General features: G+C 53.5%; 1 protein-coding gene and 1 pseudogene across 2 annotated transcripts; one reads left to right on the forward strand and one right to left on the reverse strand.

The window, feature by feature from the left end:
• The first annotated feature begins 9,624 nt into the window (after positions 1-9,624).
• GIPC1 (GIPC PDZ domain containing family member 1) lies at positions 9,625-24,666 on the forward strand. The gene is made up of 8 exons (XM_030820603.1): positions 9,625-9,662; positions 10,799-10,887; positions 19,353-19,670; positions 21,678-21,863; positions 21,971-22,151; positions 22,913-23,025; positions 23,661-23,742; positions 23,859-24,666. Exons 3-8 carry the CDS (start codon positions 19,383-19,385, stop codon positions 24,008-24,010), a joined length of 1,002 nt encoding a protein of 333 aa, XP_030676463.1. The 5' UTR covers positions 9,625-9,662; positions 10,799-10,887; positions 19,353-19,382; the 3' UTR covers positions 24,011-24,666.
• Positions 12,724-13,680, reverse strand: LOC115836969 (annotated as a pseudogene). The gene has a single exon (XR_004032000.1). The product of XR_004032000.1 is annotated as a small nuclear ribonucleoprotein G pseudogene (transcript).
• Positions 24,667-26,409: the final 1,743 nt, after the last annotated feature.

Raw genomic sequence — 26,409 nt, forward strand, 5'->3', positions numbered from 1 at the left:
TCAACATGATCCATTGAGATTAGACATGAAAAGTAACCAGCACAGAGCCTGACACACAGCGAGGGTCCAATACAGGTTTCTATTTATATGATGTGTCCATTATGACATATTGCATCTATCCATGGTTGTGACCTCAGCACATTTTAGTAATAGCAGCTGGTATGCAGTAAGTGCTTACTATCTGTCTGGCACCATCAGGGGCATTTGACATGGAATAGCCCATTTAATCCTAACATGCTGATAACCACCTAAGGAGGTGTGTACTATTATTATTTTTTATTATTATTTTTGGAGATGGAGTCCTGCTCTGTCTCCCAGGCTGGAGTGCAGTGGCATGTTCTGAGCTCACTGCAACCTCCGCCTCCCGAATCAAGCTCACTGCAACCTCTGCCTCCCGAGAATCAAGCGATTCTCCTGCCTCAGCTTCCAGAATAGCTGGCATTACAGGTGCAAGCCACCGTGCCCGGCTAATTTTATATATATATATATATATATATATATATATTTTTTTTTTTTTTTTTTTTTTTTTTTTTTTTTAGACGGAGTCTCGCTCTGTCGCCCAGGCTGGAGTGCAGTGGCATGTTGTCGCCTCACTGCAAGCTCTGCCTCCCGGGTTTACGCCATTCTCCTGTCTCAGCCTCCCAAGCTGGGACTACAGGCGCCTGCTACCACACCCGACTAATTTCTTGTATGTTTAGTACAGACAGGGTTTCACCATGTTAGCCAGGATGGTCTCGATCTCCTGACCTCGTGATTCACCCACCTCGGCCTCCCAAAGTGGTAGAATTACAGGTGTGAGCCACCATGCCCGGCTGGTGCGTATTGTTATTATCTCCATTTTACAAATGAGGAGACTGAGGCACAGAAGGGAATGGGCTTCACACAAGGTCACAGAGCTGCTGAGCAGCACAGGTTATGGAGAAAAAGAAGACAATTCTACCCCACAACCTCAGGTGGACTACGGATGGAATAAAGACTCAGGAAAAGTAACACTGTAGAATGCGCAGGGCGCAGTGGCTCAAGCCTATAATCCCAGCACTTTGGGAGGCTAATGTGGGCAGATCATGAGGTCAGGAGTTCGAAACCAGCCTGGCCAATATGGTGAAACTCTGTCTCTATTTTGTAAAATACAAAAATATTAGCTAGGCATGGTGGCACAGCCTGTAATCCCAGCTACTCAGGAGGCTGGGGCAGGAGAATTGCTTGAGCTCAGGAGGCAGAGGTTGCAGTGAGCTGAGATCACGCCACTGCACTCCAGCCTGGGCGATAGAGTGAGATTCCGTCTCAAAATAAATAAATAAATAAATAAATGAAATAACAAAACCAAAAAACGTAGAATGAAGAAATGAAAATGGGGCTGGGTGCGGTGACTCATGCCTGTAATCCCAGCACTTTGGGAGGCCGAGGTGGGCAGATCACGAGGTCAGGAGATCGAGACCATCCTGGGTAACATGGTGAAACCCGTCTCTACTAAAAATACAAAAAAATAGCTGGACGTGCCCGGGCGCGGTGGCTCATGCCTGTAATCCCAGCACTTTGGGAGGCTGAGGCAGGCGGATCACGAGGTCAGATATCGAGACCATCCTGGCTAACATGGTGAAACTCCGTCTCTACTAAAAATGCAAAAAAATTAGCCAGGCGTGGTGGCGGGCACCTGTAGTCCCAGCTACTCGGGAGGCTGAGGCAGGAGAATGGCGTGAACCTGGGAGGCGGAGCTTGCAGTGAGCTGAGATCACGCCACTGCACTCCAGCCTGGGAGACAGAACAAGACTCCGTCTCAAAAAAAAGAAAAAAAAAAAAAAAAGAAAAAGAAAAAAGAAAATGTGGAAGAGTCAGGTGCGGTAGCTCACTCATGCCTGCAATCCCAGCACTCTGGGAGGCCAAAGCATGCGGATTACTTGAGGCCAGGAGTTCAAAACCAGTCTGGACAACATGGCGAAACCCGGTCTTCACTAAAAAAATACAAAAATTAGCTAGGTATGGTGGCACATGCCTCTAATCCCAGCTACTCGGGAGGCTGAGGCATGAGAATCACTTGAGCCTGGGAGGCGGAGGTTGCAGTGAGCTGAGATCACACCACTGCACTCCAGCCTGGGTGACAGAGTGAGACTCTGTTTCAAAAAAAAATAAAGAAAATGTGGAAGTATAAGTTTGCCATATAGGAATGAAAAGGCCTTCTTTTGTTTTGTTTTGGGAGATAGGGTCTTGCTTAGTCACCCAGGCTAGAATGCAGTGGTGTGATCAAAGCTTACTGTAGGCTTGAACTCCTGGGCTCAAGTGATCCTCCCACCTCAGCCTCCTGAGTAGCTGGGACTATAATCCAGTGCCTCCACGCCCGGCTAATTTTTATTATTTTTTGTAGAGACAGGGTCTCACTATGTTACCCAGGCTGGTCTTGAACTCCTGGTGTCAAGCAATCCACCCGCCTCAGCCTCCCAAAGTGCTGGGATTACAGGCATGAGCTAGGGTGCCCAGCCAAGCCTTCTTAATATAACTTCACAGTGAGTTCTATTATATCAAAATTAAGAATTTCCCTCCAATGAAGGATATCATGAGTGAAGCAAATTTTCCCATGACAGAGTGGGAGGATAAATACACTATGTCTAAAACTGCACCTAGGTCATCAGGAGAGTTACATGGTTTAATAAAGAGGAAGTTCTTGGCATGATGCCTGGCACATAGGAAGCTGTAGCTCATAGCTCACTGTAGCCTCAACTCCTGGGCTCAAGTGATCCTCCTGCCTCAGCTTCCCGAGTAGCTGGGACTACAGGCACACACAACTACACCCATTTTTGTAGAGATGGAGGTCTTGCTATGTTGCCTAGGCTAGTCTCGAACTCCTGCCCTCAAGGGATCCTTTCAGCCTCAGCCTCCAAGTCACTGAAATTAGAGGCTGCAGCCACTGCACCCAGCAAAACAATGATGTTCTAACTCACTCAATCTTCCCTTTTGCATGTGTTAGCTGACATTCAAGGATGGAATTTTTTTCTTTTTTCTGTTTGTTTTTGTTTTTGTTTTGAGATGGAGTCTCGCTCTGTCGCCCAGGCTGGAGTGCAGTGGCACAATCTCGGCTCACTGCAAGCTCCGCCTGCTGGGTTCACGCCATTCTCCTGCCTCAGCCTCCCAAGTAGTTGGGACTACAGGTGCCCGCCACCACACCCGGCTAATTTTTTGTATTTTTAGTAGAGACGGGGTTTCACCGTGTTAGCCAGGATGGTCTCGATCTCCTGACCTCATGATCTGCCCGCCTCGGCCTCCCAAAGTGCTGGGACTACAGGCGTAAGCCACCGCGCCCGGCCTGTTTTTGTTTTGTTTTGTTTTGTTTTGTTTTTGAGACAGAGTTTCGCTCTTTCACCCAGGCTGGAGTGCAGTGGCGCAATCTCCACTCACTGCAACTTCTGCCTTCTGGTTTCAAGTGATTCTCCTGCCTCAGCCTCCCGAGTAGCTGGGATTACAGGCGTCCACCATCACACCCAGCTAATTTTTGTATTTTTAGTAGAGACGAGGTTTCACCATGTTGGCCAAGCTGGTCTCAAACTCCTGACCTTGTGATCTGCTCGCCTCGCCCTCCCAAAGTGTTGGGATTACAGGCGTGAGCCACTGCACCCGGCCTCTTTTTTCTTTTAAAGGAACAGAGCTGCTCACCACTGGACTTCCCAGCCTCAGCTTTTAGGCATTCCTCTTGAGCTATAAAATCAGGAAGGAGGGCTGGGCATGGTGGCTCACACCTATAATCCCAGCACTTTTGGGAGGCCAAAGAGGGAGGATGGCTTGAGCCCAGGAGTTCAAGACCAGCTCTGTGCAACATGGTGAGACCCTGTCTCTATCAAAAAACAAACGAGCCTGGCACAGTGACTCATGCCTGTAATCCCAGCATTTTGGGAAGATGAGGCAGGTGGATCACTTGAGGCCAGGAGTTTGAGACTGGCCTGGTCAACAGGGTGAAACCCTGTCTCTACTAAAAATACAAAACTAGCCAGGTGTGGTGGCGGGCGCCTGTAATCCCAGCTAATCAGGAGGCTGAGGCAGGAGAATCGCTTGAACCTGGGAGGTGGAGGTTGCAGTGAGCCGAGATTGTGCCATTGCACTCCAGCCTGAGCAACAAGAGTGGAACTCTGTCTCAAAACAAACAAACAAACAAACAAACAAAGGAACAGGCCACACGCAGTGGCTCATGCCTGTAATCTCAGCATTTCAGGAGGACGAGGCAGGTGGATTACTTGAGGCCAGGAGTTCCACACCAGCCTGGCCAACATGGCGAAACCCCATCTCTATTAAAAATACAAAATATTTAGCCGAGCATGATGGCGCACGCCTGTAATCCCAGCTACTCAGGAGACAGGCGTGAGAATTGCTCGAACCTGAGAAGCGGAGGTTGTAGTAAGCTGAGATTGCACCACTGCACTGCAGCCTGGGTGACAGAGTGAGGCTGTGTCTCAAACAAACAAACAAACAACAACAACAACAAAAAATTAGCCAGGTGTGGTGGTACATGTCTGTGGTCCCAGCTACTCGGTAGGCTAAGATGGGAGGATTGCTTGAGCCTAGGAGGCGGAGGTTGCAGTGAGCTGAGATCTTGCCACTGCACTCCAGCCTGGCCGACAGAGCTAGACACTGTCTCAAAAAAAAAAAAATCAGAAATGAGGTGCCCAGTGCTGCTCTGTGTCTTGAGCAATCCCACAATCCCATCACCCCTTCTCTGGGCACTTCCTCATCAGGAAACAGGAGCCAATTGGAGTCTGGCTCAGGACTCTGCAGCCTCAGTCATGCTGTCCCCTGGGCTCAGCATCCCGTCCTCTCCAAGTGTGCAGGGGGCAGCTCAGATGCCAGGCTCAAGCAGGGCAGGCAGCACAGTCCCACAGAGGGTACTGGCCAGCCCAGGCAACTGATTGCTCAGTGGGATGGCAGAGGTCAGCAGAACAGGAAGGGACGGACAATAGCTGTGCCTGTTGCCTGGCCTGCCACAGCAATCTCGGTGTTTGCCAGCTGGGTGGGGCTGGTTAGGCAATCCTCAGCAGCAAAGCTCAAGGTTCCATCTCCCCTTTCAGTTTGCCCCTCTGCAGGTACTGGTGGGACTGAGATGCACAATATCTCACCCTGGGAACTGCAAAGAACCAGTCTTTCTATGGAGCTTGAGCAGGGTCTCAGCACTTAGAGGCTTCCAGGAACTACAGTTCCCAGAACACACAGCATTCAGCCCCAGTTGCTGTCCAAGTGGCTGGGTTTGAACTAGAACAAGAATCTCACTTGTCCCGGGAACTGAGCGTCCTGGCCTGGTCCAGGTGCTTTTTTGACTCTTGTTTCTTGGATCTGTGCCCACCTGATAAATCCCCCTTCCTTATAAACTACCTGGTCTATTTGTCCACACAGGTTTGCTGAGAACCTGCTGTGTGGCAGCCTGAGGTGGGAGTGAGGGGTTGATAAGAGAGATTCAGCCTCCACCCTCACAGTCAGATGGAGGAGACAGATCAGTGAAAGGCTGGCTGGGTACCTTCTGTGACCTAGCACATAGTAAGAGCCCAAAAAACCAACAAGCAAATAAACTATCTCACCCTTGTCTTTCGTTCCATCTCGCCTTTCCACACTGATTTACTAGCTCCCACCGTATTGCACTATCCTAAAGCGCGCTGTATCTCTCTGTCCGGCTTTTTCACGCTCTGTTACCTCTACCAGGAGCACATTCGGCTTATTCACTGACGCGTCTGCAGAGGTAGGACAGAGTCTGGCACGGAGCAGGGGGCACATTAAATATTTGATGAGTGAGTGAATGAATGAATAATGCCTTTGTCCATTGTACAGCCCAGGAAGCAGGGACACTCGGGACCCTCCCTATTCATCTTGATCCCCCGCCCGCCCCCAGAGAATGAATGCATCTTTTTATCCGCTCCGAGGATGGCCGGGCTGGGGCAGAGGAGGCCAGGCGAGGAACTGGGTTGGGGACGACCATTGACCCCCACCCAGGTCTCCTAAACGGTCCGCTTTCCTGGACGTCGGAAGTTCGAATCCTTTCCCCGAAACCTGGCCTAGGTCACCTGACTCCCCCGCCCCTCACCACCCAGGGCACCCGAGACTGACACTCAGCCGACAGCACGTGGTTCAGGGGCTCCAGCTTCCTTCCCATTGGCCGCTCGTCTCCTTCCTCCCTCGCGATTGGCCGGGGCCCAGCTGCAGCTCCCCCCCTTCCTCAGCCCTCCGGTGGTACAGCCCGCCGCGGCTTAGGCGGGGCGGAACGGTCCACTGCTTCGCGGCACGGGGGGGAGTCGGGAAGAGCCGGGCGAGGCGGAGGGATCCCTCTGGAATGTTTCCGTCGGGTCCACCCGAAGCGGACGACGCGGATTGGCCGCGAGCCCGGGAGGCAGCCGCTGATTGGCCGGCCGCGGGCGTCGGCCCCGCCCCCAGGCGCCGCTGCGGGAGAGGCCCGGGCTGGAGTTTGCGGAGGGCCGAGCTGTGTGCGCACGGGGAGGCGGAGGCGGCGGCGGCGGAGCAGGTGAGTGGCCTATGCGGGAAGGATGTGTCTGCTCCGGAGGCCCCGGGGGTCGCGGACCTGCGAGGATCCGGCCGATCGTGCAGGGTGGGGCCGGCCCCGTGGATGCGACTGGAGGTCTAGGCTGTGCGCGGGGATACCGGAGGCCCCTTCCCAGGGGGAGCGGGGGTTGGGGGTGGTGGGGGCAGCTCCCTAACTGCTTGGGGGCAGGGGACAAACGCCTCCCAACGCTGGGCTGGGGTCTCTGGGCTTGCCCCTCCCCCCGTCCCCCGTCTGGACGGTCCCCATCCCAGCGTGGACAGGCGCGGGGTCAGTGTTTCTGACCCTTTCCTGGGCACTTCCCCTGAGCTAACCGCGGCTGAACCCTCCAGGGCCTGGGGGGACGCAGTGAGGACCAGGGTCTGGATAATAATCATCATGAAAAACTCCACCTCAGCTAGCATTTATTGGAGAGCTTCCGTGTCACGCGTTTACCATGAGGATAATTGACTCTAAACACCTCATGGGAGGTGCTGTTCCTTCTTGTAAAAAAGGTGAGGCAGCCTACCCAGAGAGGTGGAGTGACTTGCCCAAGGTCACACAGCTAGTAACTGGCACATCTGGGACTGGAACTCATGCCCCAGGGTCCAGAACTGGAGTCACACCCACTAGACTGGATACCAATAACTCCATGGCTCAGTTGTTGCTGAGTAGCTCCGGCCCCCTACCTCTGCCACCCCCTACCCCGTACTCATCATCAGGGCCACACCTGCTGGTCTTTTGCTTTACCAGCCACTCAAACAGGAAGCTGCCCTCCTTTCTCTTCTCCCCTGAGCTAGAGAGGGCAGGTCTAACTACCTGGGTCCAGAGAAGAGAGTGACGCCTGCAGGGGGCCAGGATGCTGGGGTCCTGGGCCCACTGGGTCCCCCCTGGCAACCTGGGCCGAGGCTGGGAAGTAGGCGTTCTCCCCGGAAACACCCAGGAGCCGGTTTTTCAAGAGTGAATCAGAGGCCTCTCTCCCTCCTTCTCTCCAAAGCAATACTGTGCTGGAAGGGGGAGCCTGGGCGGGGTTTCCCCCTTCCCCTAGCTTCTGTGTGCTCCCAGGAACCCCCTTCCCCTCCTCCTGCTGGCCACACTGCTTCTGTGTGGCGGTGGGGTTGCTAAGTTTCAGGCCCTTCCCAGGATGAGGGGGTGAGGATGCTGAAATTCCAGCCCAAACACTCAATATCCGGGCTAAAGTGGCTCTTCTTCATCCCTGTGTTCAGGTGTGAGGGGAGCCGGGAAAAGTGGGGAGGCTAGGACAGTTAGCAACCCCACAGCAGGCATTTTGGGGGGCTGTTTTGAGGATGGAGGAGCACAGCGAGCAATCAGAGTGAGGACCTGAGACATATTCATTCATTCACTCAGTCTACAAATATTTAGTGAGCACCTACTCTGTGCATGTGCTAGGCACTGTTCTTGGCACAGAAAATACAATAGTGAACAAAACAAAAGTCCTGCTTTTGAGGAGTTGGCACTCTGAAAGGAAGCAGCCAACAAACAAGTTAGCAAGTAAATGAAGATAATTTCAGATGGCACTAGGTGCTATGAACAAAATATGAGCGGGTGGTACTGTAGAGAGTAGTTGTGGGCAAGGGGTGCCAGCCCCGCAAAGATCAGACAAGGGGCCGGGCGCGGTGGCTCACGCCTGTAATCCCAGCAATTTGGGAGGCCGAGGCGGGTGCGTTGCTTGAGGTCAGGAGTTTGAGACCAGGCTGGCCAACATGGGGAAACCCTGTCTCTACTAAAAATACAAAAATTGGCCGGGCGCGGTGGCTCACCCCTGTAATCCCAGCACTTTGGGAGGCTGAGACAGGTGGGTCAAGAGGTCAGGAGTTGGAAACCAGCCTGATCAACACAGTGAAACCCCCTCTCTACTAAAAATATGAAAATTAGCTGGGTGTGGTGGCACATGCCTGTAAGCCCAGCTACTCAGGAGGCTGAGGCAGGAGAATCGCTTGAACCCAGGAGGTGGAGGTTGCAGTGAGCTGAGATCGCGCCACTGCACTCCAGCCTGGGCTACAGAGCGAGACCCCATCTCAAAAAATAAAAAATAAAAATAGACTGGGCATGGTGGCTCATGCCTGTAATCCCAGCACTTTGGGAGGCCAAGGCAGGCGGATCACCTGAGGTCAGGAGTTCAAGACCAGCCTGACCAACATGGAGAAACCCTGTCTCTACTAAAAATATAAAATAAGCTGGGCGTGGTGGCACATGCCTGTAATCACAGCTACATGGGAGGCTGAGGCAGGAGAATCGCTTGAACCCGGTAGGCGGAGGTTGCGGTGAGCCAGGATCGCGCCATTGCGCTCCAACCTGGGCAACAAGAATGAAACTCCGTCTCAAAAATAAATAAATAAAAATAAATAAATACAAAATAAAAAAATTAGCCGGATGTGGTGGTGCATGCCTGTAATCCCAGCTAGTCAGGAGGCTAGAGCAGAAGAATCATTTGAACCCAGAAGGTGGAGGTTGCAGTGAGCTGAGATGGTGCCACTGCACTCCAACCTAGGTGACAGAGCAAGACTCCATCTCAAAAAAAAGAAATGGGCAAGGCCAAGGTCTTTAGGCAAGGCCAAGGTTTTTAGGCTGGACCAAGTTTGGAATCATGTGGTTGGAGCAGAAGATGAACCCAGAGTAGCGATTCTGCAGGGGTTTGTGGGTCACAGTAAAGAGTTGCAGTTTTTCTTCCAGAAGGGGGGAAACTGTTGTAAAGTTTCAGGCAGGGCAGTGATGCCATCTGGTTTACGTTTTAAAATAGAGACATGAAGTTAAATGACAGCCTGAGGCTGGAAGACAAGAGTTCTGCCAGGGCAGCATGCAATTAAGTTCATGGGCCTGAGCCGTCTGTACCACAGGGGCGGTTCCAGCATGCTGGGGCAAGCCTGGGAGGCTCCCTGGAGGAGTGGGCCTGGAGTAGGTATTGGCAGGCAGAGAGGGCTGGGATATTCCTGGGCAGGGCAGGGCAGAGGAAGAGACACCCGTAACAATGACAACAGCGTCCTTAAATGGAGTCTGAGGCAGAGTGTAGATGGGATACATGGGTAATCTCTTTGGATTTCCACAACCACCTTGAGAGTGACAGGAATTCCACCCATTTTTCAGATGAAGAAACTGAGGCCCTGTGACGTGAAGTGACTTGCCCCCGGCCACACAGCTGGTAAGTGGCAGGGGTGGGATTTGAACCCAGGCCACCAAGCCTCTTATGGCAGTGGCAGGCAGATTCATTACTCACTCACTTTCCTCACTGCTGTTAATCCCTCCTCATGGGTGGGGACATGGAAGCCGGCATGAACCAGGGCAGTGGGTGTGGGCAGAGAGAGAGAGTCAGGAGGCTGGGAATTGGTGGTCAGAATGTAGGGATCTTGGGAAAAGGAGGAAGCTTGAATCTTGGTACAGATGGCAGTAGCAAGGCCGGGTGCAGTGGCTCACGCCTGTAATCCCAGCATTTTGGGAGGCTGAGGCGGGTGGATCACGAGGTCAGGGGATCAAGACCATCCTGGCTAACATGATGAAACAGCGTCTCTACTAAAAATACAAACAATTAGCCGGGCATGGTGGTGGGCACCTGTAGTCCCAGCTACTCGGGAGGCTGAGGCAGGAGAATGGCGTGAATCTGGGAGGCAGAGCTTGCAGTGAGCCGAGATTGTGCCACTGCACTCCAGCCTGGGCGACAGAGCGAGACTCCATCTCAAAAAAAAAAAAAAAAAAAAAAAACAAAAGATGGCAGTAGCAGTAATTGTCACCAATATTTATCCAACCCTTATTGTGTGCCAGGACTGTTCCAAGCACATGCATGATTTCCTTGGAACTCAGAGAGGTTAAGACCCTTGCCCAAAGTTACACAGTTATTAAGAAATGAAGCCAGGTTCCAGATTCATGTTTTTAGTTTCCTGCCTCCCAGTGCGTAGAGCTGGCGGAGTTGGAGGGATGATGAGGGGTCTTTTCTTTCTTCTTTTTTTTTTTTTTTTTGAGATGGAGTCTCGCTCTGTCACCCAGGCTGGAGTGCAGTGGTGCGATCTCGGCTCACTGCAAGCTCTGCCTCCCGGGTTCATGCCATTCTCCTGCCTCAGCCTCCCAAGTAGCTGGGACTACAGGCGCCTGCCACCACGCCCGGCTAATTTTGAAAATATATGGCTGGGTGTGGTGGCTCGTGCCCGCCTCGGCCTCCCAGAGTGTTAGGATTACAGGCATGAGCCACCACGCCCGGCCGACACTGATTTTTCTTTCTAGCGAGGTCAGAGTCCGGGGAGGGGTCAGAGCAGAGACAAATGTGACATGACTTATGTTGTACAGGACCATTCTGGCTGCTGTCTGGACAAGAAGTCGTTGTGGGGTGAGGGTGGAAGCTGGGAAACCCACAGGAGGAAACTACACTAATTTAGGTGAGTGATCATGGAGATGGACCAGGTGAGATGAGAGGGTGTGTTAGGGGACAGACGAATGAATGGATGCATGAACAAATGGATACATGAGACTGGGTGCAGGCTGGGCACAGTGGCTCACACCTGTAATCCCAGCACTCTGGGAGGCCAAGGCGGGCGAATCACCTGACGTCAGGAGTTCCAGACCAGCCTGGTCAACATGGAGAAACCCCATCTCTACTAAAAATACAAAAATTAGCCAGGTGTGGTGGTGTGTACCTGTAATCCCAGCTACTCAGGAGGCTGAGGCAGAAGAATCGCTTGAACCTGGGAGGTGGAGGTTGCAGTGAGCCGAGATCACGCCATTGCACTCCAGCCTGGGTGACAGAGTGAGAGTTCATCTCAAAAAAAAAAAGAAAAAAAAAAAAAAGATTGGATGCGGCCAAGCTGAATCCAGCATGGCTCCCTGGAAGAGACCATTGGATAGGAGGCACCAGGAAGTCCCTTTTACGTAAGAAAATATAGGCTGAGCGCAGTGGCTCACACCAGCCTCCTTTGGCTCACGCCATTTTGGCCAGGCTGGTCTCGAACTCTTGACCTTAGGTGATCCACCCACCTCGGCCTCCCAAAGTGTTGGGATTACAGGCGGGAGCCACCGCCCCTGCGCCCAGCCTAACTAATGTATTTTCTTTCTTTCTTTCTTTCTTTCTTCTTTTTTTTTTTTTTGAGATGGAGTCTCGCTCTGTCACCCAGGCTGGAGTGCAGTGGCACGATCTCAGCTCACTGCAAGCTCCGCCTCCCGGGTTCATGCCATTCTCCTGCCTCAGCCTCTCAAGTAGCTGGGACTACAGGTGTGTGCCACCACGCCCGGCTAATTTTTTTTGTATTTTTAGTAGAGATGGGGTTTCACTGTGTTAGCCAGGATGGTCTCGATCTCCTGACCTCATGATCCACCCGCCTTGGACTCCCAAAATGCTGGGATTACAGGCGTGAGCCACCACGCCTGGCCTTTTTTTTCTTTTTGAGACGGAATTTCGCTCTTGTTGCCCAGGCTGGAGTGCAATGGCACGGTCTCAGCTCACCTCAACCTCTGCCTCCCAGGTTCAAGCGATTCTCCTGCCTCAGCCTCCCTAGTAGCTGGGATTACAGGCATGTGCCACTACACCCGGCTAATTTTGTATTTTTAGTAGAGATGGGGTTTCTCCATGTTAGTCAGGCTGGTCTCGAACTTTTGACCTCAGGTGATCCGCCTGCCTCTGCCTCCCAAAGTGCTGGGATTACAGGCATGAACCACCGTCCCTGGCCTAACTAATGTATTTTCTTTTTTTTCTTTTTTTGAGATGGAGTCTCGCTCTGTTGCCCAGGCTGGAGTGCAGTGGCTCAATCTCGGCTCACTGCAAGCTCCGCCTCCCGGGTTCACGCCATTCTCCTGCCTCAGCCTCTCCGAGTAGCTGGGACTACAGGCACCCGCCACCATGCCTGGCTAGTTTTTTGTATTTTTAGTAGAGACGGGCTTTCATCATGGTCTCGATCACCTGACCTCGTGATCCGCCCGCCTCGGCCTCCCAAAGTGCTGGGATTACAGGCGTGAGCCACCGCGCCCGGCCAATTCTTTTTTTTCTTTTTGAGACTGAGTCTGTCTCTGTTGCCCAGGCAGGAGTGCAATGGCATGGTCTTGGCTCACCGCAACCTCCACCTCCCGGGTTCAAGCAATTCTCCTGCCTCAGCCTCCCCAGTAGCTGGGATTACAGGCGCCCGCCATCACACGCAGCTAATTTTTGTATTTTTAGTAGAGATGGGGTTTCACCATGTTGGCCAGGCTGGTCTCGAACTCCTGACCTCGTGATCCGCCCGCCTCGGCTTCCCAAAGTGCAGGGATTACAGGTATGAGCCACTGCACCTGGCCAACTACTGTATGTTCTGGAGAACAATCCAGGCTCTTGAGAGCAAGCACTCATTGCCTCCAGAGCTACTTCAAGCCATTCAGGAGAGACCTGGCCCCATAACACAGACACCTCCCACTAGGCCCCACCTCCCAACACCACACCACCACTTTGGGGATCAAATTTTAGCATGAGTTTCTTTTTTTTTTTTTTTTTTTTGCCATGTTTCACATTTATTAAGATTCTTTCACTTTAATACATAAACCCTTTGAAATCAATATCAAGCAGGAAAATTCATGTTAGAAAAAGTTGGAATAAGAGCTAATATTGTATATTCAGAACGTCTGAGAAAGCATTTTTGACTATTACAAAAGTTGATTTAACAAAAAGTCTAATATGAAAATGTACATGACCTAATTTTTACATCATAGTAAAACAGGCCCTATGGAGAGAGGACATGAGTTTCTCTCCTGAACAGCCATTATTTATACTCGTTTCAAGGCTTCTAACACGATGATACTATCTCCTAGTATTTTCACCATTCCGATATTGTTCTGTTGTCCACTAGTCGCCATCTCCACACATTCATCTATCACAAGGTTCATAAAGGGATCAAATCCCCGCAATATTCCTTGGACATGTCTGCCATCATTTAATTTCAATGATAACTTCTTGTCCATAAATTTTTTCAACTCAGGAGGGTGAGCTTTGCTCGTGGTGTCTACTCCACAGGCTCACAGATGCCTTGGAACGGAGCTCATGGCTTCCCTCACGCTACCGCGGTAGGCCCAACGTCTTGCGTCTGGCGTCATCGACCTTGTTAGCCAATCGATTGTTCTAGCATGAGTTTCAGTGGGGCAAACCTTATCCAAACCATAGCAGGTTGGGTGTGGTAGCTCATGCCTATAATCCCAGCACTTTGGATGGCCAAGGCGGGAGGATTGCTTGAGCCCAGGAGTTCAGGATCAACCTGGGCAACGTAGTGAAACCCATCTCTACAAAAACTAAAAATTAGCTGGGCATGGTGGTGAACACCTGTAGTCTCAGCTATTCAGGAGGCTGAGACAGGAGGATTGCTTGAGCCCAGGAATTTGAGGCTGTAGTGAGCTGTGATCACATCACTCCACTGCAGCCTGGACGACAGAGTGAGACCCCATTTAAAAAATAATAATAATAAAGAAAACATAGCAGCCTGTTACCTCCCTGCCCTCACGTTCTCACTATCCCCCCTTCACTCACTGTTCCAACCCCACAGGCCTCCTCACTGTTCCTCAAACATGCCAATTGCATGCCCAGTTCAGGGCTTGGCTTTTCTTTCTTTTTTTTTTTTTTTTGTTTAGACGGAGTCTCGCTCTGTCACCCAGGCTGGAGTGCAATGACGTGATCTCAGCTCACTGCAACCTCAGCCTCCTGAGTAGCTGGGGTTACAGGCATGCACTACCACGCCCAGCTAGTTTTTGTATTTTTAGTAGTGATGGGGTTTGCATGCACCACCATACCTGGCTAATTTTTGTATTTTTAGTGGAGTTGGGGTTTCACCATGTTGGTCAGGCTGGCCTCAAACTCCTGACCTCATGATCCGCCTGCCTTGGCCTCCCAAAGTGCTGGGATTACAGGCATGAGCCACTGCGCCTGGCCAGGGTTTTTCTTTGTTTTTTTTTGAGACGAAATCTCAGTTTGTCACCCAGGCTGGAGTGCAGTGGTATGATCTCGGCTCACTGCAACCTCCGCCTCCTGTGTTCAAGTGATTCTCCCACCTCAGCTTCCCAAGTAGCTGGGATCACAGGTGTGCACCACCACACCCACCTATGTATTGGATTTTTAGTAGAGACGGGGTTTTACCATGTCAGCCAGGCTGGTCTCGAACTCCTGACCTCATGTGATCTGTCAACCTCAGCCTCCCAAAGTGATAGGATTACAGGCTTGAGCCACCATGCCCAGCCCCAGCTCAGGGCCTTTCTACTGGCTGTTCTCTCTACTTAGAACGTTTTTGGCTGGGCGCGGTGGCTCAAGCCTGTAATCCCAGCACTTTGGGAGGCCGAGGTGGGCAGATCACGAGGTCAGGAGATCGAGACCATCCTGGGTAACACGGTGAAACCCCGTCTCTACTAAAAATACAAAAAATTAGCTGGGCATGTTGGCGGGCGCCTGTAGTCCCAGCTACGCGGGAGGCTGAGGTAGGAGAATGGCGTGAACCCGGGAGGCGGAGCTTGCAGTGAGCCGAGATTGTGCCACTGCACTCCAGCCTGGGGGACAGAGAAAGACTCCGTCTCAAAAAAAAAAAAAAAAAAAGAACGTTCTTGCCCCAGATCATTGCATGAATGCTTCCTCCTGTGGTTCAGGTCTCAAGTTCAGCTTCAAGTGCTCATAGACGCCCTCACCGATCTTGTCTGTAGAACTTGTCTTGCTTTGTCTCCATATCACTATTAAAAATTATATGAGACTGGGCACAGTGGCTCATGCCTGTAATCCCAGCTCTTTGGGAGGCCATGGCAGGAGGATTACTTGAGCCCAGGAGTTTGAGACCAGCAGGGGCAACATAGCAAGACCCTGTTTCTAAAAAATAAAAATAAAAAAATTAGCTGAGCATGGTGTCAAGCACCTGTGGTCCCAGCTACTCATAAGGCTGAAGTGGGAGGATCACTTGAGCCCAGGAGGGCAAGGGTGCAGTGTGCTCTGATTGCACCACTGCACTTCAGCCTGGGCAAAACAGCAAGACTGTCAAAAAAAAGGAAAATAAAAGAAAGGAAACAAAATTATATTAGACATTTACACATTTCCCTGCTCACTGTGCATTTCCTCTTCCGGACTATCCACTTCTGGTGGTCATGGGCAGAGCCCCAGCTAGCCTATATAGCATCTGTGAGTGAATTAGAAAGATATCTCTTCGGCCAGGCGCAGTGACTCACACCTGTAATCCCAGCACTTTGGGAGGCCGAGGCGAGCGGATCACGAGGTCAGGAGTTCAAGACCAGCCTGGCCAACATAGTGAAACTCCGTCTCTACTAAAAACACACAAAAAATTAGCCGACATGATGGCATGCACCTGTAGTCCCAGCTACCTGGGAGGCTGAGGCAGGAGAACTGCTGGAACCTGGGAGGTGGAGGTTACAGTGAGCCAAGATCGCACCACTGCACTCCAGCCTGGGCGACAGAACGAGACTCTGTCTCAAAAAAAAAAAAAAAGAGAAAAAGAAAGACATCTCTTCCTCCTGGCAGACACCACACCAAGAAATGTAGCTTGGCAGGCAGTGCGCAGGCCGAATTTCAGTCCTACTTGCCACCTTGGTCTAGTAATTTTGCACAGTGCACAACTTGTGTAACTGAACATGATGGCCCTAGTCAGGGATCTTGCTTTTTTTATTGAAGACAATATCTAAAATGGTGCGTAGAATATAGTAAGTACTTAAAAAAAAAAAAAAAAAAAGTTTGAAGGGAGTGGAGAATGGAGAAAGAGAGAAAGAAACTGGCCAGGCATAGAAACACTCCAAGAGGCAGAGGCGGGTGGATCACTTGAGGTCAGGAGTTCAAGACCAGCCTGGACAACATGACAAAACCCCATCTCTGCTAAAAACACAAAAATTAGCCAAGTGTGGTGGTGCGCTCCTGTAGTCACAGCTACTTGGGAGGCTGAGGCAGGTGAATCGCTTGTACCCAGGAGGCAGAGGTTGCAGTGAGCTGAGATTGCACCACTGCACTCCTGCTTGGGTGCCAGAGCACGACTCTGTCTCAAAAAAAAAAAAAAAAAAAAAAAAAAAAGAGAGAGAAAAGAAAAGAAAAGAGAAAAAAAAAATGTATGTCCATCAAGACAAGTTTTGCTGTGGAATACAACCCCAAAAGTCTTAGTGGCTGAATTCAGAAGCAAAGGTTTGCTTTTTCTTCCTGCTACGCTTCCATTGCGGCTCAGCAGGGGTCGCCATTCACCATAGTCATTCAGGACCTGGCCTCATAGAGTCGCCACCATATCAAGTGTGGCTCATCACCCTGCCTGGGAAAGATAGATCTCTGGAGGCTCCAGCACTTAAATGCCTCAGCCCAGAAATGTCATGTGCCACTTCCTCTCACAACCCATTTGCCAGAAATAATCATTTAGCTGCCCAGTCACAAAGAGGCCAGGAAGTGCCATCCACCTGTTTGGTCCAAAGGGGGAGAGTCAGAAATTTTTTGCACACAGTGTTAGTGACTGTGGCTGAGAGGAAAATAGAAGCGTAGTCACTTTGAGGCTCCATTTTCTCATCTGTTCAGTGGGCATAATTACAGCATAACGTGATCCCTATGTTACAGTGTGGTGTGAGGGTTAAGGAAGGTCACAGGCCGGGCACGGTGGCCCATACCTGTCATGCCACAGCTTTGGGAGGCCAAAAGCTCCTGGAAGCCAGGAGTTCCCAGACCAGCCTGGGCAACGTAGAAAGATCTCCTCCTTGCCGGGCGCAGTGGCTCACGCCTGTAATCCCAGCACTTTGGGAGGCCGAGGCAGGCAGATCACAAAGTCAGGAGATCGGGACCATCCTTGGCTAACGTGGTGAAACCTCGTCTCTACTAAAAATACAAAAAATTAGCCGGGGGTGGTGGCAGGCGCCTGTAGTCCCAGCTACTCCGGAGACTGAGACAGGAGATAGCGTGAACCCTGGAGGTGGAGCTTGCAGTGAGCTGAGATCGCACCACTGCACTCCAGCCTGGGTAACATAGTGAGACTCTGTTTTAAAAAAAAAAAAAAAAAAAAACGCCTTTCTCTCTCTCCTCTCTCTCTCTCTCTCCTATATATATATATATATATATATATAATTTTTTTTTTTTTGAGACGGAGTCTATCTCTGTCACCCAGGCTGGAGTGAGTGCATTGGCACGATCTCTGCTCACTGCCAACCTTCATCTCCTGGGTTCAAGCGATTCTCCTGCCTCAGCCTCCCCGGTAGCTGGTACTACAGGCATGTGCCACCACACCTGGCTAATTTTTGTGTTTTTTTTTTAGTAGAGACAGGGTTTCACTATGTTGGCCAGGCTGGTCTTGAACTGCTGACCTCATGATCTGCCCACCTCGGCCTCGACCTCGGCCTCCCAAAGTGCTGGGATTACAGGCATGAGCCACCATGCCCGGCCTGCAAAAAGTTTTGAAACGTTAGCTGAGCATTAGCCAGGCGCAGTGGCTCATGCTTGTAATCCCAGCCCTTTGGGAGGCTGAGGTGGGCAGATCACTTGAGGTCAGGAGTTCAAGACCAGCCTGGCCAACTTGGAGAAACCCATCTCTACCAAAAATGTAGAAATTAGCCTGGTGTGGTGGTGCACACCTGTAATCCCAGCTTCTCGGGAGGCTGAGACAAGAGAATCGCTTGAACCCGGGAGGCAGGGATTGCAGTGAGCTGAGATTGCACCACTGCACTCCAGCCTGGGCAACAGAGCAAGACTCAGTCTCAAAAAAAAAAAAAAAAAGCGTCAGGGTCTCCTCTTTAAGAATTGCTTGAACCCGGGAGGCGGAGTTTGCAGTGAGCCAAGATCACACCACAGCACTGCAGCCTAGGGGACAAAGAGAGACTCCATCTCAAAAAAATAAAATAAAGGTTAGCTGAGCTTCATGGCATGTGCCTATGGTCCCAGCTATTTGAGCGACTGAGGCGTGAGGATCCCTTGAGCCTGGGAGATCAAGGCTGCAGTGAGCTTTAATTATACCATTGCATTCCAGTCTAGGTGACAGAGCAAGACCCTGTCACAACAGCAAACGAAACAAACACAAAGGGTCACAAAGCAATAATCCTAGCTGCTGCTGCTGTTGTTGTTGTTGTTGTTGCTATTATTATTATTATTATTATTATTATTATTATTATTATTGTTATTATTATTGAGACAGAGTCTTGCTCTTTCGCCCAGGCTGGAGTGCAGTGGTGTGATCTTGGCTCACTGCAACCTCTGCCTCCTGGGTTCAAGCAATTCTCATGCCTCAGCCTCTTGAATCGCTGAGATTACAGGCGTGTGCCACCACGCCTAGCTAATTTTTTTGTATTTTTGTAGAGATGGGATTTCGACATGTTGGTCAGGCATCTCGAACTCCTGACCTCAAGTGATCCGTCCATCTCAGCCTCCCACAGTGCTGGGATTACAGGTGTGAGCCTTTTATTTTATTTTGTTTTGTTTTATTTTATTTTATTTTATTTTATTTATAGACAGAGCCTTAGTCTGTCACCCAGGCTAGAGTGCAGTGGCGTGATGATCTCGGCTCACTGCAACCTCCACCTCCCCAGTTCAAGCTATTCTTGTGCCTCAGCCTCCCAAGTAGCTGGGATTACAGGTGTGCACCACCACACTGGGCTAATTTTTATATTTTTAGTAGAGGTGGGGTTTCACCATGTTGGCCAGGCTGGTTTCAAACTCCTGACCTCAAGTGATCCGTCCACCTCAGCCTTCCATAGTGGTGGGATTACAGGCGTGAGCCACTGCACCCAGCCCTGTTATTTTATATAAGTATCCTGTCACTATACAAGAGATGAGGATTTCAACTGAGGCCAGTTTGTTCTCTGAGTACTTCCTTGGGCCTGTCTGGTTCGAGTAGTGTGGGAGGGGCACCCAAGGCCCCTGCCCAGGCCCTGAGCCCCACTTCCTGTCCTACAGATCTTCTGGTGACCCCACTTCTCACTGCTCATGCCGCTGGGACTGGGGCGGCGGAAAAAGGCGCCCCCTCTAGTGGAAAATGAGGAGGCTGAGCCAGGCCGTGGAGGGCTGGGCGTGGGGGAGCCAGGGCCTCTGGGTGGAGGTGGGGCGGGGGGCCCCCAAATGGGCTTGCCCCCCCCTCCCCCAGCCCTGCGGCCCCGCCTCGTGTTCCACACCCAGCTGGCCCATGGCAGTCCCACTGGCCGCATCGAGGGCTTCACCAACGTCAAGGAGCTGTATGGCAAGATCGCCGAGGCCTTCCGCCTGCCAACTGCCGAGGTACCCACTGGGGAGCCAGGCACCAGGGTCCCTGATGGTGGACCAGAGGTCTGGGCCTGCATCCTGTTCGTGAGCTGGGGCTCAGATGCCGAAGCTGCAGATGCTGAGCCTGTGCCCCACTCAGTAGTGGGGGCCAATGACCTGGGCTGGATGCTGAGTTCCCGTCAGGCACTGGGAGGCCTGTGCCCCTGTGAATTGTGGGGAACTGGAGGCCAGGGCTGGATGCCGAGTTCCCATCAGGCACTGGGAGGCCTGTGCCCCAGTGGATTGTGGGAGCTGATGGCCAGGGCTGCATGCTGACATCCCATCAGGCATTGGGAGGGGTGTACCCCCAGTAGAATGTGCAAGACTGGGGGTGGATGCTGAGTTCCCAGCAGGCACTGAGAGACCTGAGCTCCAGTGGATTGTGGGAGGCCAGGGCTGGATGGATTGATTGGATGGATGGATTGAGAGGCCTGCCTCCCAGTCGATTGTGCAAGACTGATGGCCAGGGCTGGACGCTGAGTTCCCATCAGGCATTAGGAGGCATGTGCCCCAGTGAAGTATGGAGAACTGGAGGCCAAGGCTGGATGCTGAGTTCCCATCAGGCATTGGGAGGCCTGCACCCCAGTAGATTGTGGGGAGCTGATGGCCACAGTTAAATGCTGAGTTCCCATCAGACACTCAAGAGAGGCCTGCACCCCAATGGACTGTGGGAGCTGATGGCCGGGGCTGGATGCTGAGTTCCTGTCAGGCACTGGGAGGCCAGTGCCCCAGGAGATGGTGGAGGCTAGAGGCCAGCTACAAGATGCACTTCTCCGTGATGCCTTGGAGAATCTCAACACTGTGGGAGGCGGGCTTGCCTGGTGCCAAGCACTGTGGGGATAGATGGGAGGGGGGCAAGGAGAGCAATAGTGGGTTTGAGCAAGAAGTAGATGCAGGGGTCTCCATAAGTGGGATGAGTTTCTGTGTCCTCCACAAACATTTCGCGAGCACTCACTGTGTGCCAGGCTGCGTTCCCTGAAAGCAGCAATGAATTTTTTTTTTTTTTTTTTGAGACGGAGTCTTGCTCTGTCACCAGGCTGGAGTGCAGTGGTGCGATCTTGGCTCACTGCAACCTCCATCTCCTGGGTTCAAACCATTCTCCTGCCTCAGCCTCCCAAGTAGCTGGGATTACAGGCACCCGCCACTACACCCAGCTAATTTTTGTATTTTTAGTAGAGACAGGATTTCACCATGTTGGCCAGGCTGGTCTCGGTCTCCTGACCTTGTGATCCGCCCACCTCGGCCTCCCAAAGTGCTGGGATTACAGGCGTGAGCCACTGCACCCGGCACAGCAATGAATTTTTGCTAGGACAGAAATCCTAGCTGGGTACAGTGGTGCACACCTGTAGTCCCAGCTACTTGGAAGGTTGAGGTGGGGGGATCACTGGAGCTCAGGAGTTCCAGGCCAGCCTGGGCAACATACTGAGGCTCCCATCTCTAAAAAAATTATTTTAACTATGTGGATGTGGTGGCACGTGCCTGTGGTCCCAGCTACTTGAGAGACTGAGATAGGATCACTTGAGCCCAGGAGTTGGAGACCAGCCTGTGCAACATAGACCCATATCTCCACAGACAATAACAAAAAATAGCCAAGCATGGTGGCGAGCACCTGTAGTTCCAGCTACTTGGGAGGCTGAGGTGGGAGGATTGCCAGAATCCGGGAGGTTGAGGCTGCAGCGACTATGATCGCACCACTGTACTCCAGCCTGGGTGACACAGCAAGACCCTGTCTCAAAATAAAAAAAGGAAGGAAAACTAAATCCTAGCCCTAGCAGAGCTCACAGGCTAATGTGGGCCCTGCCCTGGCCCTGGCTCTGGCTCAGTGGGTGATCGGGCACTGGGATGGAATCCATCCCCCCCCATCCCACCCCCCTACCCCACCCCCACCCCCGTCCTCTCCCAGCTCTCTCCCTTTGCCCTCCAGTGTTGATTAGCAAAGGAGGAGGGAGGGGGGAGAGGGTTCAGCGTCTCCCACCCCTGCAGGTGATGTTCTGCACCCTGAACACCCACAAAGTGGACATGGACAAGCTCCTGGGGGGCCAGATCGGGCTGGAGGACTTCATCTTCGCCCACGTGAAGGGGCAGCGCAAGGAGGTGGAGGTGTTCAAGTCGGAGGATGCACTCGGTCTCACCATCACGGACAACGGGGCTGGCTACGCCTTCATCAAGGTGCCTGGGGAGACAGGGCACTCCGGAGGCCTGGGAGCGAGGGTGGGCCATGGGACCCCGGAAACCAGGGCAGAGCCCCAAGGGCTGATGACTCCCCGCCCCCGCAGCGCATCAAGGAGGGCAGCGTGATCGACCACATCCACCTCATCAGCGTGGGCGACATGATCGAGGCCATTAATGGGCAGAGCCTGCTGGGCTGCCGGCACTACGAGGTGGCCCGGCTGCTCAAGGAGCTGCCCCGAGGCCGTACCTTTACGCTGAAGCTCACGGAGCCTCGCAAGGCCTTCGGTGAGGAGCCGCCCCCTGGACCTCCCCAGTGTGGCTGCTCGCATGGGCGCAGGCGGTGGTGCCGCGAGCGGCCCGCAGGTGGCGCCCAAACCTGGCCTGCCGATAGGGAAGGGGTTGCAGCTCCTCCTGGCCCCAAGACGGGGTGCTGGCCCTTGGCCCAGCCGGGGAGAAGGGCAGGGTGAGGAGGAAGTTGCCCTCACACCTAGCTTCCAGGGGCCATTAGCCCAGCCAAGCGCCCTCACCCCGGCCAGCCCCCAACCCCCAACAGGCCAGGCTTGACTGCTCAGTGCCAGCCCCCCCACTTTTCCATCTGGCTTCACTAACTCTCAGGAATGGGCCCCAGGCCCCTGAGGTGGGGGTGGGGTACTAAATCATTTCCCCGGGCAGGTAGGGCTGGTCTGTGGCCCAGCAGCCATACCCCCTTGGCCAAGAGGAGACAGACTCAGACAGCTGGAGACTCAGGCTGGGGTACACCCGCTTCCTGTCCCCCAGCCCCTGGGAACAGAAGCGGCCCCTCCAGTCTCCCCTCCAGCATTTCCTATTCCTGGCTCCCAGCTGTCCCCCCTGCTCTGCCCCACATCCATGCCAGGCCTGAGTCAGGATTCCTGCCCTCCTGGGATCACCCCAGCCCCAGCCCCCAAGAACTTGCAGAAGCTTAGAGAAGTTTGGGGTGGCGGTGAAAGCCAGGAAGGACAAGTTCCTGCCCAGAGCATGCTAAAACCAAGCTTCCCCCACACTCACTCCTCTCCTGCCTCCCACAGACATGATCAGCCAGCGCTCAGCAGGTGGCCGCCCTGGCTCTGGCCCACAAGTGGGCACTGGCCGAGGGACCCTGCGGCTCCGATCCCGGGGCCCCGCCACGGTGGAGGATCTGGTGAGTGCTCCAGCCGGACCCTATCTCCGGCATCCCTTCCCTTTCTTTTTTTTTTTGAGACAGAGTCTCACTCTTGTCACCCAGGCTGGAGTGCAGTGGCGTGATCTCAGCTCACTGCAACCTCTGCCTCCCAGGTTCAAGCAATACTCTTGCCTCAGCCTCCCAAGTAGCTGGGATTACAGGTGCCCACCACCATGCCCGGCTGATTTTTGTATTTTTAGTAGAGACGGGGTTTCACCATGTTGGCCAGGCTGGTCTCGAACTCCTGGCATTAGGTGATCCAGCCTTCTCGGCCTCCCAAAGTGCTGGGATTATGGGCGTGAGCCACCGCGCCCAGCCCTCCCTTCCTTTTCATAACCAGCAGCATTACCCGTTAGCTGAGGGGACTCTGGGCAGACAGCCTGGATTCTAGTCCACTTCTGCCACTTCCCAGCTCCCAGGGACCTTCCTTGGGCACGTGGGCCTCAGTTTGCCCATCAGTAAAATGGGGATGAGCTGAACACCGATACCTTCTTCTCAGGGTTGTCCTGAGGTCTAAATATGAATATATGTAAAGTGGTGACAAGGGCGGCCAGTCCAATTACAGTGTATATTCACATTGTTATGATGTCGCTGTCACCCCTCCCTGGCCCCAGCCCTCTGCCTTTGAAGAGAAGGCCATTGAGAAGGTGGATGACCTGCTGGAGAGTTACATGGGTATCAGGGACACGGAACTGGGTGAGTGAGGGCTGCCTGGGGGAGGGGGCATCTAGGTCTGCTGGGGGCCAAATCCACCCTGAGCCCCTTGGTCCCTGGTGTCATTTGTGCCTCCGTTCTGCCCCCTCCCCCAATAGCGGCCACCATGGTGGAGCTGGGAAAGGACAAAAGGAACCCGGATGAGCTGGCCGAGGCCCTGGACGAACGGCTGGGTGACTTTGCCTTCCCTGACGAGTTCGTCTTTGACGTCTGGGGCGCCATCGGGGACGCCAAGGTCGGCCGTTACTAGGACTCCCCCCGGACCCTGCGATGATGACATGGGCCCAACCTGGTGGGGGCCCCCAGCAGGGACACTGACGTCAGGACCGGAGCCTCCAGCCTGAGCCTAGCTCAGCAGCCCAAGGACGATGGGGAAGGGAGGTGGGGACGGGCCCCCTGCCCCGCTCCAATTGGTACCATCCCCTCCCCGGTTCCCAATCTGGCCGGGGTCCCCGGCCCCCCTGTGCCCTTTTCCCCACCTACCTCAGCCGGGTCAGGCACGGGGAGGGGAGGGATCGGCCAAATTGGGCGGCCACCCCCGCCTCCACCACTTTCCACCATCAGCTGCCAAACTGGTCCCTCTGTCTCCCTGGGGCCTTGGGTTCTGTTTGGGGGTCATGACCTTCCTAGTTTCCTGACGCAAGGAATACAGGGGAGAGGGTTGTCCCTCCCCTAGCAAATGCAATAATGCCCTCGCTCCTCCTGAGAGGAGCCCCCTCCCCATGGAGCCTGTTACCTCCGCATTTGACATGAGTCTGCTGTGAACCCCCAACCTCCTCCCCACCTGCCATCTCTTCCCTCCAGCCCCATCCCTGGCCCAGCGCAGGAGGGAGGGAGGGATGATGGCAGTGGGCTTTTGTATCTGAATTTGCTGTCTTGAACATAAAGAATCTATCTGCTGTTGGACCTGTGTGGCTTCAGGGTGGGAGAGGGGGAAGGTTGGGGCTGAGAAAGAATTCAGCAGCTGAAATCCATCTTCCGCAGGCTCCAAATTGAATTAGGAGCTGGCACCAGGCCGCCTGCCCCCTCCCACTGTCCCTTCTGGCTGCAGGCCACCAGGCTTCCAGGCAGGGCCAGAGCTTCCTGGACTACTGAGGGTTCAAATCCTGCCCCCTCTCCCACAAGGCCTCCCACCCCCTGGAGCTTCACAAGGCTGCTGTCTGCAGCTGGTGACAACGCCGGGACTGTGGGGAGCACCAGGGCATTGAAACATGTCTTGGAAATAGAAAGATGGAACCACAGGCCTGCCAGAGCCCCACCCCTACACCAGGAGGTTGGGGGCAGGCATGATGCAGCCCCCACCCCACCCGGCCCAATGCTGGACACGCAGGCGTCCATGGGGCACCCTGCTTTGCCCTAGACATAAACCCGGCATACTTGTTTTGACAACTCACTCATCTTCGAGGATTGAGGGTGATCAGGGAAAGGCAGGGTGGGACCCTGGCCAGACCTGGAAGGGAAGGGATTGAAGCAAGGGGCGCTGGGCCAGAGGCCCCCACAGGAATGCTTGGGGGTGAGCCGAGAGGCTGTGGGGAAGTCCGAGGCCAGCTTGCAATCCTCATTCCAACAGGCGGGCGGGCACTGGGCCACCAGGAACAGGGGAAGGGGGAAAAGGGGAAGACCCTCGGGGCTGGGTGTTGGTGGGCAGACCCGGGTGGAGTTGGGGAGCCGCAGTCCTGGTGACTCAGGGCATCCCTGGGCACCTGTGGGCTCCTCAGGTGTCTGTGCTGGGAGCCGGCTGCGGTGGTGAAGGGGTGTGGCTGTGTGCGTCTTGGGTGTTGGGTAGGACTGTGAGACTATCAGAGTGTTGATGGCTCGTGACGCAGTGAGGGAGGGCTGTGTCGTGGGTAAGGGATGTGATAACCAGCTCTGTGTTCCAGGGCAATTGCAGGTGTAACTGGCAGTGTCTGGTGGTGGCGAGTGCAACGGAGTGACTGTGTCTTGGGGTGCCCGGGGTGTGGGCGTGTGTGTCTTAGGGTGCTGTTGTTTCTGGGGCAAGGAGGGGTGCCTGGCTAGGTCTTGGGGTGTTCAGGGGTGTCAGGGTATGTCTCAGGATGTTGCTGTTTCCTGGGTGGGGGTGCTGGCTAGGTCCAGGGGTGTCTAGGGGTGCAGGTGTGTGTGTCTCAGGGCATTGCTGTTTCTGGGTGAGGGTGGGGGTGGCCAGCTAGGTCTCTGGTGTCCAGGAGTGGGGGGTGTCACTTCTTGTGCCTTGGGTGTACGGCGTGTGCTTGTGGGGCCTGTCTGGGATTGTTGGGGGGTCATCACAAGTCATACAGAGTGTGGTCAGGGGCAGTTTTGGCAATAAGGAGTGCGTGTGCATGTGTGTGTCTCTCGGGGTGCCAAGCGAGACCCTATTTCCCAGCACTAAGGAGGGTGGTGCAGGTAATCATCTCAGAGGGCTGCATTTTGGGGTGTTGAAGGGAGGGGCTGGAATTGAGGCAGTAACTCTGGGTGCGTCCCGGCGCTGGGGGTAAGACCCTGCGTGCAGGGATGTGGCGGCAGCAACCTGGCTGTGCTGAGATGGGGACAGGATGAAACTGAGTGGGAAGTGACAGGATTGTATGTCTTAGGGTGTGAGGCTGTGCCAGTGTGACCCAACTTCTCAGGGCAGGAGGCGAGTATTTGTGGCTTAGGACGTGTGTCCCAGGT

This window comes from Nomascus leucogenys, chromosome 10 (assembly GCF_006542625.1).
Source record: "Nomascus leucogenys isolate Asia chromosome 10, Asia_NLE_v1, whole genome shotgun sequence".
NCBI classification, from domain to species: domain Eukaryota; kingdom Metazoa; phylum Chordata; class Mammalia; order Primates; family Hylobatidae; genus Nomascus; species Nomascus leucogenys.